Here is a 14,519-nt window from a genome sequence, read left to right as displayed (position 1 = left end):
TCTGACAATGTCCATCATGTCTCTCAACCCCTGAAATGCACTATACTAATAGCAACTTTTACAGGAACACCAACCTATGTAGAATTCAATGGATGGCAAACTGACTGCTATTAGACTGCTGGTCTCATTTTTTATGAGACACTTTGATTGACTGTCGGAGAAAGTTTACAGTCTGCCTTGGAGACTTTGATTATTTATCTCTGTAACTTGAATAAGCTGATCATAAATTCGGCACCTTCTGTAGGCTTCCTAAAACATAAAACATTTCAGGTTTCTATCAGGTTTCATTGAGCCTGTCACATGGGCAATGAGGAGTGAACCATTTCTGCTCTATCCCTTATTTAGGAAGTTGTCCAAATGGAGCGGGGTCTTCTTGGTTCAATAGACATAGGGACATATGTATCAAAAAAGGCTTTTGCGATTCTCAAATTGCGATTTTTAGAGAATCGCAATTAGAGAATCGTAAAATGCAATGTATGAAGGATTCGCTAAATATTTTGCGAATCCTACATATTCCTTATTTGCGAATCGCAAATTGTGATTCGCAAATAAGGAATACCTTCCGATTCATTCCTATGGGCTAGGAGGCCTATAGGAATGAATGGGAAGACATTCTCAATTTGCAATTACCAATTAGAGGATCGCAAATTGAGAATGCAATTTCAAGGTTGCGAGGGTGCCAAAACGACACCCTGTTGCACCCCTGAAATATGTATGTGTGCACATGTTGTGCACATACATGCCATAAGGGCATGTATTTGCGTCACATGGCACTTTGAATAATGCACAAAAGTGCATTTTTCAATGAAATCGCAAATTACCACCAACTTGAAGTTGGTGGTAATTTGCTATTCCTTAAGGCCAAGTCGTAATTTTTCTGTGCTTCCTACATTGCATTTAAGGAATCACACTTTGCAATTCCTTGAATGCAATTGCAAAATAGAGAATCGCAAAAATTGCAATTCTCTAATTTGGGATGCCCTTTTGGAATGACACATCCCAAAAGGCCTTTTCCCGTTCTAAAACGTGCAGATTATGAGAATCAGCCCATTTGCGAATGGGAAAAGGGCTTGATACATATGCCCCTTAGTCTTCACAAACAGATCAATCTCATGGCAAGAAATATAATTGATGAACTCAGACTTATTAGGGGGATCAAACCATTCCTACTAAAGAAGATCATAAGGAATTGATTTAGACTCTGATTTGATCAAGATTTGACTATGGGAAGGCAATTCATTAAATTCATCTGCCCCTCTCAATGTAAATTCATCTAGCCCTCTCAATCTAGTTAATGGTCATTATGAACATATTACCTCAGTACTTGATTCATTGAATTAACATTGGATCAAGATCACCCTACCAAATTACTTGCCTAGATCACATGCTCATCCACTCTGACCACATGCAATACACAGCAAGAAACTTAAGATCTCTGGTGGTTCCCACCAACTCCAAAGTTCGGGACTCACCAATACTTGAAATTGCTGATCCTAATTTAAGAAATATACTTTTAACCAATTTATCTTTGGCTGAACACAAGTTAAGGCAAGGCCATTAATTGCACACAGAAATACTGTCCACCCCAGTGAGCAGAATTGCTTTTTTCGTCAATGATGATGACCGTAATGGCCGCTTGGAGCTGAAGCTCCATTGACAACCCACACACCAGTTTCCAGAGCGGTGCATTTCCACGCTTAATTCCCATTGGAAAACCAATTTTCTGCAATCGGAATGCAGGCAGCTTACATAAAACTAAGCAATTCCTCTCTTCGAACCTGCCTGACTGAAAACTGAATTGCGCCGTCCCTGTAGACGAGTAAACTAAGATGGCACCCGAGGAGCTGCAGGACGGTGCCTGGAGGCCGAGAGAATCGACCCATGATGTTGTCGAACCACAATCTTTCAGCAGATGAGGCTCTCATCACCGCTTGCCCTCTTCACAACTAACAGACTTGCCGGCAGGCCCTCCGGTGGGGGAAACACCCAGTTCTGACTACGACTGCCTACACCCATTGAGAGGTACGAGTGCGGCTGGCAGGGGAGGGGTCTGCGAACCTGACCTGCGTTTGTCTACACTGCTGGATCTGTTCTGAGGACTGCACAATCAGGAGGCAAACACTCACAGGGAAGTGCTGTGAAGTGAACCAACATGGGGGAACATTGAATAACAACAATAAATATTAATGCGGAGTCAACCGCACGGTGCCAAAGACACCCACTTGCACCCTCTCTGCAGCTTCCCCCTGCACGTCCGGTCGAAATGTGAAGGCCCCAGCCCATTAAGCCTGGATGATGGATAGGAAATAATCAAGCAGCAGCTTTAGCGATCTGCTGGCTCCCTCTGCACAGTCAATCGCTTGGGCCTACGAGCAAGCCGGCCTCAAACCCAGGCCTCTGTTTTCCTCGCTCTACTTCTCCAGCATCTATGCCCTGTTGAGAATGTGAGCTAACCTGTGATGAGATTTAGAAAAGAAACCCTGCTCCCTCACAATGCATAGCAATATCGCGCCCTGCAGGGACCTGATACACAAGACCCCATCCAGTGCCTGAACTTAAGATGGCCACCAAGACTAACAATTAAAGCACTGTGCTTCTGACCTGGCCCCTACTCTTCATACTCCACGAGACAGCCGAAGTCAGTGGGAGCATAGGTGAGTTCAAATTTGCGCCTGTAGCTTTGGAGCAGTGGAGTGACAGCCCTTCTGCAGAGGAGTAAAATGCACTGGACAGTGATTTATAGAGCAGCTCTAAAACAATCACTTTCACTAATTTGACAATGACTGAGCACAATCTTCTCATTCTTTATGTCTTCAAGATATCTGACAGATTATCAGCTCTGGCCAGAATGCCCCTGCTAGGGATTGCCTTTTTGGCTATAATCCCTGGAAGCTACCCCATTTTTGGACCCTTTATACTCCTGGGGTTAGATCGGACTGTGGTTCTCATCTCTCCAAACTCCAGTGTTTAAACTTGAAATCTTCAGAGGAACTGTGATTATTATCCCGACCGTGGAGACCAAGCAATATGGCTGATGCCCGGTGAAACTGCCTTGACAGCTATAGAGGAGATCGTCTTTGGTTCACCCCCCCATCCGTCACCTACCCAGCCGGTCATGGGGCACTGTTCTCTGCCTCTCACTGCTGTGTCTCCTTTCCTGCCACTCCCTCCGACCGTGTAACATTATCTTTTATATGTTGTTGTACTGTGTAACCCTGTAACTGATGTAACTTGTAACTCACTAAAACACATGGAAGGTACTATAGGTCTGAAGAAAACAAAGGGAGAGAAGAGTAAATAGCAAATCTCTCTATGGGACCTAATAGTGTCCTCTTTTCATACCCAGAACACACAGTTGATCTGAAGAAAGACAAGAAAGAAGAGAAGATACAGAAAAAGGATACCCATCAGCCCACTCATAAGTGGAATCTCGTTATCTGGGTATGTGTTGGTAAATGGTGTCCTCTAGGATCTGCCTTGGAATAAACCCATAGGACTGCCTAGTGATGGACCCAGAACATTACACCAACAGATGACAGTAAATGAGCGGGAGGGGCTAAGTGTGCAGTGCTCAAAGAAAAAGAAGAAAAAGGAAAATGATCCAAGTGATTCTAAAAATACCTACAGTGATGTCATAAAACACTTTATTGGGACTGACCATCAAAGTGGTATGGTTAAAAACAGTGTGCTGATAGCATGTAAAAAATTGCTACCCACCAGTGTTGTTTAATCGGTCAACATGTTTCAGCCAACAACGGCTTTCGTCAGGACCTCTATGGTGCTACTGCAACACTTACTTAAGTGATGTGAAGTGGAATCTACACCCACTTTCCAAAATGAAAATGGTGTATCTTCTCCTGCATAGACAAAGTACAAAAAGAAAAAAACAGAGACACAGACAAAAGATGTCAACAGAACAAGTTCAAAGGCTTCAAGTTCATGTTTCTGTGGTCTTTATGATGTGGCTATGAACACTAGTAAGAAACTCACCCTTATTGTGGGGAGAGAAAACCTCACCTCACCTGGCCACTGCTCAGGATAAAAGGAGGCCACGCACTGGAAACAAACAAAACACTTTTAAAATTTATAACCAGTGCTGGAAGTAACAAGATAAGAAAAAAAGAGAGAAACTGGATTCAAATCACATAAATGAGAGACACACATGGTAAGACAAACTGGCCAGAATGGTTTCTTATAACATCAGGAGAGTATGCCCCAAAAACACTACTGACTGCACTTGCTTACACAAACCTGTAAACCTATAGAGTAAAAAAGGGCACAGGTAGCCGGCTGCAGCTGCAAATTAAGGCGCCTACTCCTGTGATCTCAAAATAGTTCTTTTAGACCAGAAAAATCCTTCTGACTAACCCACAGCTACTGACCTCTCCGTCGTTGCCTCGGAGCGAAGACTGAGCCGAGGGGGAGGCGATGATTGATGGTCAGACGCGGTGTTAAATACACACTGCGGCGGACCTGCGAGGAAAACTCTCTTCTCGCATTGTATGATTGGTTGTCGGCCTCCTCAGGAATAGGCCAATAGAAAATGGGCTCGCAGTCAGCCAGAAGAAACATACACGGACAAACACGGCCGCTTTGACAGGCGGAACCCTTAAGACGTACCTCGCTGACAGCACGAGGACTGTACATTAGTGTATCGATATATTTATATATATATTCACCTGAGTCTCAAGCAGAACCCACACATGGCAGCTGTCCACAGCGCCACTAAAAACGCCACTAAAAGACGCTGGCGGACCTACAAGGAAACTATCAACTCGGACGCCGCTGAAGGCCCGCGCATTGGTTGCAGCGGAGCCAATCAGCGGTGTCCAAAAGTCGTCACACTCGCGTTATGGAGGCAGCCCGGCCTCGCATGGTGTCAAGCAGCAGGCATGTAGTAAAGAAAGTGGGGCATCTGCCTAATCCAGATGGCTTGCGAACATCATGAAAAGCATCAAAAGTATCCAAAAACACCGAGTAGATAGCGAAAAACTCGGTGTGTATTGCTCGTAGAGGCATTGCTAGGAGGTCGCGCATTGGTTCTGGCTTGGCCAATCAGCAACGTCCGTCTGTCTTCTTCCAGACGGAAGATATTCTTAGCACAGACCCGCGTGAACACTGTGCCCAGCCTGTCTATTTAGAACAGAGGATAGAGAATGAAGGGCGAACCCAACCCAGTTCACTAATATGTTGGGTCTGCCCACCTGACTTCAGAGGAGTCAAGATTATTTGCCATCATGAATTGAACGTACAGTCCATTGAATTACTCACTGTTAGTATACAATTTAGATTCACAGAGATCAAGTCCACCGATACTAGTGCTCTTCCCTTGCAAGACAGTGTTTGCCGGGTTTTGCCTCAGTTAACATGGGAGCCTCCAGTGATTGTTACATCGTCACTGGGTTGGGTTCGCCCTTCATTCTCCATCCTCTGTTCTAAATAAATATCTGCAATAAATATCTTTTTTTAAATATCTAGACAGGCTGGGCACAGTGTTCACGCGGGTCTGTGCTAAGAATATCTTCCATCTGGAAGAAGACAGACGGACGTTGCTGATTGGCCAAGCCAGAACCAATGCGCGACCTCCTAGCAATGCCTCTACGAGCAATACACACCGAGTTTTTCGCTATCTACTCGGTGTTTTTGGATACTTTTGATGCTTTTCATGATGTTCGCAAGCCATCTGGATTAGGCAGATGCCCCACTTTCTTTACTACATGCCTGCTGCTTGACACCATGCGAGGCCGGGCTGCCTCCATAACGCGAGTGTGACGACTTTTGGACACCGCTGATTGGCTCCGCTGCAACCAATGCGCGGGCCTTCAGCGGCGTCCGAGTTGATAGTTTCCTTGTAGGTCCGCCAGCGTCTTTTAGTGGCGTTTTTAGTGGCGCTGTGGACAGCTGCCATGTGTGGGTTCTGCTTGAGACTCAGGTGAATATATATATAAATATATCGATACACTAATGTACAGTCCTCGTGCTGTCAGCGAGGTACGTCTCACGGGTCCGCCTGTCAAAGCGGCCGTGTTTGTCCGTGTATGTTTCTTCTGGCTGACTGCGAGCCCATTTTCTATTGGCCTATTCCTGAGGAGGCCGACAACCAATCATACAATGCGAGAAGAGAGTTTTCCTCGCAGGTCCGCCGCAGTGTGTATTTAACACCGCGTCTGACCATCAATCATCGCCTCCCCCTCGGCTCAGTCTTCGCTCCGAGGCAACGACGGAGAGGTCAGTAGCTGTGGGTTAGTCAGAAGGATTTTTCTGGTCTAAAAGAACTATTTTGAGATCACAGGAGTAGGCGCCTTAATTTGCAGCTGCAGCTGGCTACCTGTGCCCTTTTTTACTCTATAGGTTTACAGGTTTGTGTAAGCAAGTGCAGTCAGTAGTGTTTTTGGGGCATACTCTCCTGATGTTATAAGAAACCATTCTGGCCAGTTTGTCTTACCATGTGTGTCTCTCATTTATGTGATTTGAATCCAGTTTCTCTCTTTTTTTCTTATCTTGTTACTTCCAGCACTGGTTATAAATTTTAAAAGTGTTTTGTTTGTTTCCAGTGCGTGGCCTCCTTTTATCCTGAGCAGTGGCCAGGTGAGGTGAGGTTTTCTCTCCCCACAATAAGGGTGAGTTTCTTACTAGTGTTCATAGCCACATCATAAAGACCACAGAAACATGAACTTGAAGCCTTTGAACTTGTTCTGTTGACATCTTTTGTCTGTGTCTCTGTTTTTTTCTTTTTGTACTTTGTCTATGCAGGAGAAGATACACCATTTTCATTTTGGAAAGTGGGTGTAGATTCCACTTCACATCACTTAAGTAAGTGTTGCAGTAGCACCATAGAGGTCCTGACGAAAGCCGTTGTTGGCTGAAACATGTTGACCGATTAAACAACACTGGTGGGTAGCAATTTTTTACATGCTATCAGCACACTGTTTTTAACCATACCACTTTGATGGTCAGTCCCAATAAAGTGTTTTATGACATCACTGTAGGTATTTTTAGAATCACTTGGATCATTTTCCTTTTTCTTCTTTTTCTTTGAGCACTGCACACTTAGCCCCTCCCGCTCATTTACTGTCATCTGTTAGTGTAATGTTCTGGGTCCATCACTAGGCAGTCCTATGGGTTTATTCCAAGGCAGATCCTAGAGGACACCATTTACCAACACATACCCAGATGACGAGATTCCACTTATGAGTGGGCTGATGGGTATCCTTTTTCTGTATCTTCTCTTCTTTCTTGTCTTTCTTCAGATCAACTGTGTGTTCTGGGTATGAAAAGAGGACACTATTAGGTCCCATAGAGAGATTTGCTATTTACTCTTCTCTCCCTTTGTTTTCTTCAGACCTATAGTACCTTCCATGTGTTTTAGTGATTAGTTGGGGGACTAGGTACTAGTAGGTCTATAATAATTTTTCCCCTCGGACCCTCCACTAATTTTCTGTTTCTCTGTAACTTGTAACTCACCTGTCCTCAAGTTAAAGCGCTCTGATACCACTGGGTCTAGCTAGTGCTATATAAAACTCTTCAAATAACTAAATAAATTATGATATTTGGGCGAAATCAGATTATAAAATATGTGAAATCTCACCTCCGAAGTGGGCCAATTTACTGCCTGGTGCCTTTGTTTCTGTGTAGAATTCTAATATAGCACTGAGTTTAAATTAGTTGTAGTCCCTCAACACCAGTTGATGGTGGACCTCTGAATGCCTTCTCTAAGGTGTGCAAGGTTCCGCTTGAACCCTACCAGCCCCTCCATGGGTCTTGAATAAATCTTCCAAAAACATCAATATTGTACTCTTATTCTCTGTGTTTTTCCTCCTGCGTCTGTTGACAATAATGGCAAGAAATGGGACTCATTTGCATGGGACACCTCCCATGTTGAATGAGCCTCTCCCCGTAGTATGCACCTGCAGTGAAGAGTGGCGCTTTTACTGCCAAGCTTTGCATTATGGGCGGTTTAATAGTGGAAGAATGTGTCCAGGTGACTGAAAATGTAATGATGGCCGTCTTTCAGCAAGCACAGTGATAGGCAAGTGTAATTGTGTACACCAAGTGAGTCCAACACTGGGCCACAAACACTATATCCTTGCCAGATTTTCATGATGTTCACATGGGGCTAATTTACAGGCAGTGAATTGTGCTGGGCATCATTGGTATAGTTAATATCTTTCATAAAAGTCTGGTGCTGCTTCAGATCTTGTGGACCAAAACTGGACATCCATGCCTGATACAGTGACACATACGCAAGTATTACCCTTCAAATATATCTAAGAGCATGAGAAGCGGGCTCATGCTTTACCCGCCTCTGTACGTGATTACATGTGGTACAGTAGACCTCATAGGAATTTAAAATTCCTCATTATTGTCCCTACCCAGCAAGTATCAATGGGAAAACTGGGTGCAGGGTACTCTCTCTCATCCCTCTGCAGAGTACCTGACTTCCAGCGCGGACCAGCCATCTTGTGCTATTTCAAGATATGGTGGCATCTGAATTCTAGATGCACAATCATTTGTTATATTACAGATGACAGGAGACAATACTGCTTACTACCATGAATAACAGGCTTTCAAGAAGGAAAGCGGTCTCCCTCTAAAGATACCCATGCTTTCTGAGAGCGGCCTTCGTGGTCAGACTCCCACACAGAAAGCTCAGTTACCATGCATTGGAACCAGAAAACGAATGTTCACACTGCTTTACCAATACAAATAACAAAATAACAAGTACACCCATCCTCATTATTTTCTCCTTTCACCATAATGAAAACAAAGCAAGAAATGTAAACCTAGAATGGCGGAGGCAATGCTTACCGCTTGCAAGTATACCGGCCTTTTATTGCTACACGCAGAGCATGCACAAGCCAACAATTGATTTTCAGATCATGTACTGGGAAGCTGGGCTTCTAAGTGTTTCAGATGTTCCTCTCACTTGACCTTCACCGTTGTTATCGCTTGCCCTTGACCAGGAAGAAAGCGCACAGTATACGTCAGCCCTATTGTATAGCAACTGCTGTGGAACTCATGTCAGCGCGGCTACATTTTTCTGTATCTAGTTACGTTTTTAGAAAAATGTGACCTTTAGTGATCTGGAGAGTCTGATCCTAACAAGCATTTCTTGTGATGTAGACAGAATGTGCACTGACTGTGTAGATAGGTGAACACCTCCAACTCCAATGAAAAATGGAGAAAGGCACTAAAACACGAAGTAAAAGCTGGCCTAGACATTTTGGGTCGAAACAATATCACCAGACAAACTATCAGCTGAATTTTCTGGGGTGCGTAAAATATCGACGATCAAAGCACGTAGCATGACTTCACCTTAGACGCAAATGTGTGCCCACTACAAGGTTGCACCAGAGAAGCTTTGCGTTTTATCCATTTCACACATGCTGACATCTAGAAAAAAACTACCCGCTGCCCACGTTTGCTACCTTTATGAATGTTAATCACATTTTACCACATTTCCTAAGAAGTTACATTCATTAATCAACGGATATGTGTTTGTATACCTGTGAGGGTCGCTGCTTTTATGTATAAACTTGCTGTGCATCTCTTTATTTCATATCTATCTATCTATCTATCTATCTATCTATCTATCTATCTATCTATCTATCTATCTATCTATCTATCTATCTATCTATCTATCTATCTATCTGTCTCCATCGGTATGTATATTGATCTGCCGGGCCATTCCTTTCTTCCATCCATCAGTCTGTGTGTACATCTATCCATTTTTCTGTTTCTTTTATCTGTGTGCCCATCTCTATGGCTCTGCCTCTTTCGTATACTTGTTAATATGTATCTATCACATCAATATACCTGACTGTTTGCTTCTCAGTCCGCCAGCCAGTGAAACCACACAATTCCTTCTCTCTCTCCCCTATACACCTCTATCCGTTTCATGAGCAGCGACACGTTGTGTCTCTATTTGATAACCATCTGTGAAGCAGCAATAAAGGCTTGCCATAAAACATTTGAAACTTCAACCAGTTCATGGAATTAAGAGTCTGCACAAAGGCTATACAGTACGTAAAACACAGCATAAGGATTGTCAAGCAGACCACATCATGTTTGTTCTATTTGCCTGCCAAGTCAGGAGCCACGCCACACCGGTGGTTAGTAACACTTTTCGATCGGCAGCAGGCTTTCTGTCGAACAATATCATATCACACTGCCACTGGCTGCACTCCGAGCTCAGCGTCTGAGCCAAGCCTCCAAGAGCACTCGCGAGAAACCTCACACACATCCGTTCAGACAGCAACCATACTTAGGAGAAGGAAATGTTGTGCACTGTACCCTTCTGATGTCCTCTTCCCAGTGTGACAAATCCAGAAGAGATGAAGTTATGCAGATCCGGTCCTCCGCCTCGATACATATCCTTGCCGTAGTGTCCTGGTGGAAAAGGCACATTCGTTTATCAGAAGGATCCAAATAACAGTCGCTTTCCCATGCGGTGAAATGTGGTAAAGTTGTATGGAAAACAAGGTCTAGGGTATTTCATTGAGAAAGGGCTCTTCAGCTGCTCTGTTAGAACATATGTAGCAGTGTTCTGTATGATTAGCAATCTTATCACAGGCAGATTGCCAGTGAAAACGTGTTTAAATGTAAATGCCAGCATTTGTAAAGCGCACAGCTACTTCCGACGGAGGTGTCCGGGCGCTGGGGGACCTTAGGAAGATTAAGCAAGCTATTGCCCAGAGTCACATGGTGCTGGGCTAACTTTCCACCAGAGCCGGGGATCGAACCGTGAACTCTGGGGTCGAGAGTCAGGCGACCTGGCCGCTGCGCCACACCTCTGTTATTATAGGTGAACATTTCTGTTCACCAATGTTCACCTATAATGTGTGCTGTGACAGAGACACTTATTAAATGCAAATAGGGAAAGGGCGAATGTTCAAGAATTGCCTGATTATATATTTTTTGCCATTATTGTAGAAGACCTATTTAGGGTAATATTTTTTAACTTTATCACTTTTACACCTGGTTCCAGTGGGTGCTAGTTGTTGAATAGGTTAGCTTCACTTTGCTTCAATGGTGGTGAAAACAGAAGTGAGGACAGATAAGTTCCTTGCATCGTAAAGAATACCTTGGCCAGGAGTTCCTTCTAGTGTAGGAGGTTGGTGCCTTGTGGTATTGTATTTTCTATCACAATTATGGGCTATTCTGGCAGATTGATGAGATAATTTATCACAAGAGTCAGCCAGTCATTCAAATACTTTAATTCCGTTGAATGCAATTAAAAAGATAAAACTTCGAGAGACCAGAGTCAGACTATCTAGCGCCTCGATTGATCATTAGGGCACAGAGGCACCTTACAACAACAGGCTGATAGAGTTAGCTGCGCAGTGAGAGGCCATTTTGTCCCAATAAAAGGCTGTTCTATTTTTTTAGGTACAAATACATCAAAACTGAAAATTGGATAATTTTATGAGTGAGTGGATCTAAACTATTGAATGGAAGAGAAATTTCAATATAATATTGTGTATTTAGCATGTGATGCTCTAGGAGGAACAGAGCATAAGGCAGGCTTTTGGGTGCTTGTCGTTCGTTGATGGTCTACATTTTTCCCTTATGTCCTTTTTTATCATGGTAGTAACCTGTGTTTGGCTAAAGAGCGCAAACATTGAGAGACACCTCTGAAGGAGCCATTGCGCACTGATCTGCCATAGAGAGTGCCTTTAATGTTTGGAGATTCACTCATTCACCCCACAGTGGCATCTCCTAAACATATCCTTCTTCAGGTCTGCACAAGATAGTATGTGCCTCGAAGTACACCTATGAAATCTTTCGACTCTACGACTGTAAACGCGTGTGATATATGGCCATCGATTCGCTGTTATTATTTAAAGCGCTCTCATCCCTCTCTCTGCTATAGAACCTGTTAAAGAATAATGAATGCAATTCGAACAGAGGGCTGAATCTGCCATTTTCCCTGCATTATGCATGTACAGAGCGCATCTCCAGAAATGCTTTCATGTGCTTGGTCTGTGAAGAGCATTTAAATTCACTATGCCGTTTTGATGCATTACAATTTGTGTTGTTTTCACTCCTAAACTTTTGATGCAGGAAAAAAGGCTTTCTGAATATTTTCATCATATAAATCATGACTACAATATCAACTAAAGCAGTAAGGTAAACATGTATATGTAATTTATTTGGGGTTTTAAAAGGAATGCAGCAGTCTCATACTAGAATTATCTTTTTAAAAAATCACGCACATGACATTAGTTAATTAATCATCATCAATTATGGGAAAATCTATTCGACTTAACATGGTGATTTCACCCACCACTCCCTAAACAGGTATCTGACAAATGTGACAGAGAGAGCTACGTTGTAATTGAACGGACTAGTGAAGTACAAGATAGAAGACAAAGCTGAGTTACATGCTTTAAAAATGCACGGTAAAGGTACTTTTGAAAATTGGACAGGTGAAAATATCAGAAACAAGACAGACTGAGGACGTTCATTAGCAACAGGCTTGAGGCCTGCAGCTTGTCACTGAACTGTTGACAAAACACCATCAGCGACATATCTCACGAATACACTTTCATTTACAATACAGAATTACATAGCAAAAGCAGTTCCACAGAGCAGTTAGTCCACAGAGACAGGTACATAGGCGTGTAAACTGCGAACAAGACAGGCCATAATTAGAGAAAGCACAGACTGTTAAAAACCTGCGTGCATAGCTCAACAGCACACTTAAAACACAAAATATTTGTTTTACCTGATGCTGCCTGCGAGACGTGGTGCTTGCCCAATCACGTCGCACAAGCATGGACAAAAGAGACACTTTTCGGGGTGAGATCGCGATTAAAATGTGGTTAGACCAGCAATCAAGGTGATACAAGGTACATTGGTGTATCTTATTTTGGCGTCCAGTGGGTTTTGTTTGCACAGAAACATGGTTAAGGTCCCAAGTTAGATGGATCATTCCAACATAGTCTATCTTTCCACAGGTTTGCACCCGAATCTGGAGTACGACTTGTGTCATACTGCACTTTGTCCGCACACATTTCACCAGGTAGAATTTGTGCTGGAAAAATTACAGTATTCCATATCGTACCCCAGTATAAGGTGCAATATTAATATGTGGAGGTAATACCACACTCAGTAGATATCACACAGTGTGGTAACAGCTTTTACCAGATGGTCCATTACCTGCCCAAATATTGGGAAGCTTGTAATTTTCGACTTAAATTGACAGATTTTTAGGAAGATACCCAGAGTGTGAGTGCATTAGGACTGCATACACATTCCTAGTAAGTTGTGTGTCTGGTGAGATTCCTGAAAACTGAAGCAGACCACACGAAAATCACCAATTCCCTGCTCATTAATGCTACACACACGTTAACCGGAATCCCAAATGATTTTACACCACTGCAGGTATAACAAATGTAAGTCTCTTAAAATAGGACACTCTGAGTCACAGATTCGAGATTTTTCGTTGGAAATCCATTTACTCCGATATAAAAGTATGCCAACGTGTCGGACTTTTTACATCAGTAACTCTTAAATAATGGTTAGAAAATGGATGAAATCGGTAGTTTGGGTTTGTAATGCAAAATAAATGTGGCTAATTGTATTTAACTTTATTGGATTCTTAAAACTAATGCAGGTGCTCGTATGTTTAGAGCAGGGGGAATGTGCTCAAACATCACATATAGGGTGCATGGGAAAAAAGGTTTCATCAGGAAAGTATATTCTCTGTGGTTAAAAAGAAATAGATTGATAAAAAATAAAACTAAGGCATTTAGTGAATTTTCTGCCAGGCCTCAGGAAGTAGACTTCGCATGTGTTTACAGATGTTACACATTTTTATCCGGGGAACAGCTGTAAAGCTGCCAATCTAAGACTGGAAGTCCTGGCGTCTGGCTTGATAACACCCTCACTATGGACTGACAAGCCAAAAATCTTGCAGCAAGCTGCTACGTCATTCTTAGAATGCTTAGGAAGGTATTAGATCTCCCCCCCCCTTCCCTTAAGAAGGCTCATCATACAGGCCCTGATAAAGTCACATCTAGCCTAAGTGAACTCTCTGTATTTCGGATCTCACCCGTATGTATTTAAAAGGATGCAAGCAATTCTAAATGCAGCACCCCCTTCCTCCTGAACACCCCAAGGCATCAGTCAGAAAAAAGGGCACAGGCTGAACTTCACTGGCTCCTTGTGGAGCAGTGGGTGCAGGTCAAGGCACTAGGTATTGTGCACAAAGCCCTCCACAACAAAGTCCCCCAGCTGTTACAACCTTTGACCACACCCAACATTCCTGGTAAGCCATTCAGATAATCCAATGCTCATCATCTGACAGCAGCTAAAACTATCAGATCAAGATGAGGAGCCGTTCATATGCTCAACTGGCTCCCAAACCATGGAATTCCTTACCGATCAGACTATGTCTAATTGACCTAGAACTATCTTTCAGAAAGGCCCTGAAAACCTGGCTGTTGGTGAACTAGCCTTCTCCCAGCCCTGATGCAGATTCGGCTGGAGTCATGTGTTTTTTTAGCAAAGGTAAG

The 14,519-nt window shown here is 43.2% G+C and overlaps 1 protein-coding gene across 1 annotated transcript in view; it reads right to left on the bottom strand.

Moving 5' to 3' along the window:
• SHISA6 (shisa family member 6) overlaps positions 1-14,519 on the bottom strand; it is a 1,259,921-nt gene that overhangs the window by 956,311 nt on the left and 289,091 nt on the right. Inside the window, exon 3 of the mRNA XM_078654720.1 lies at positions 10,294-10,389. Coding sequence (XP_078510846.1) covers positions 10,294-10,389 — 96 coding nt within the window. The remainder of the gene's footprint in view (positions 1-10,293; positions 10,390-14,519) is intronic.

Source organism: Lissotriton helveticus, chromosome 7 (genome assembly GCF_964261635.1).
Source record: "Lissotriton helveticus chromosome 7, aLisHel1.1, whole genome shotgun sequence".
NCBI lineage: Eukaryota > Metazoa > Chordata > Amphibia > Caudata > Salamandridae > Lissotriton > Lissotriton helveticus.
This window is presented reverse-complemented; position numbering and strand designations above follow the sequence as displayed.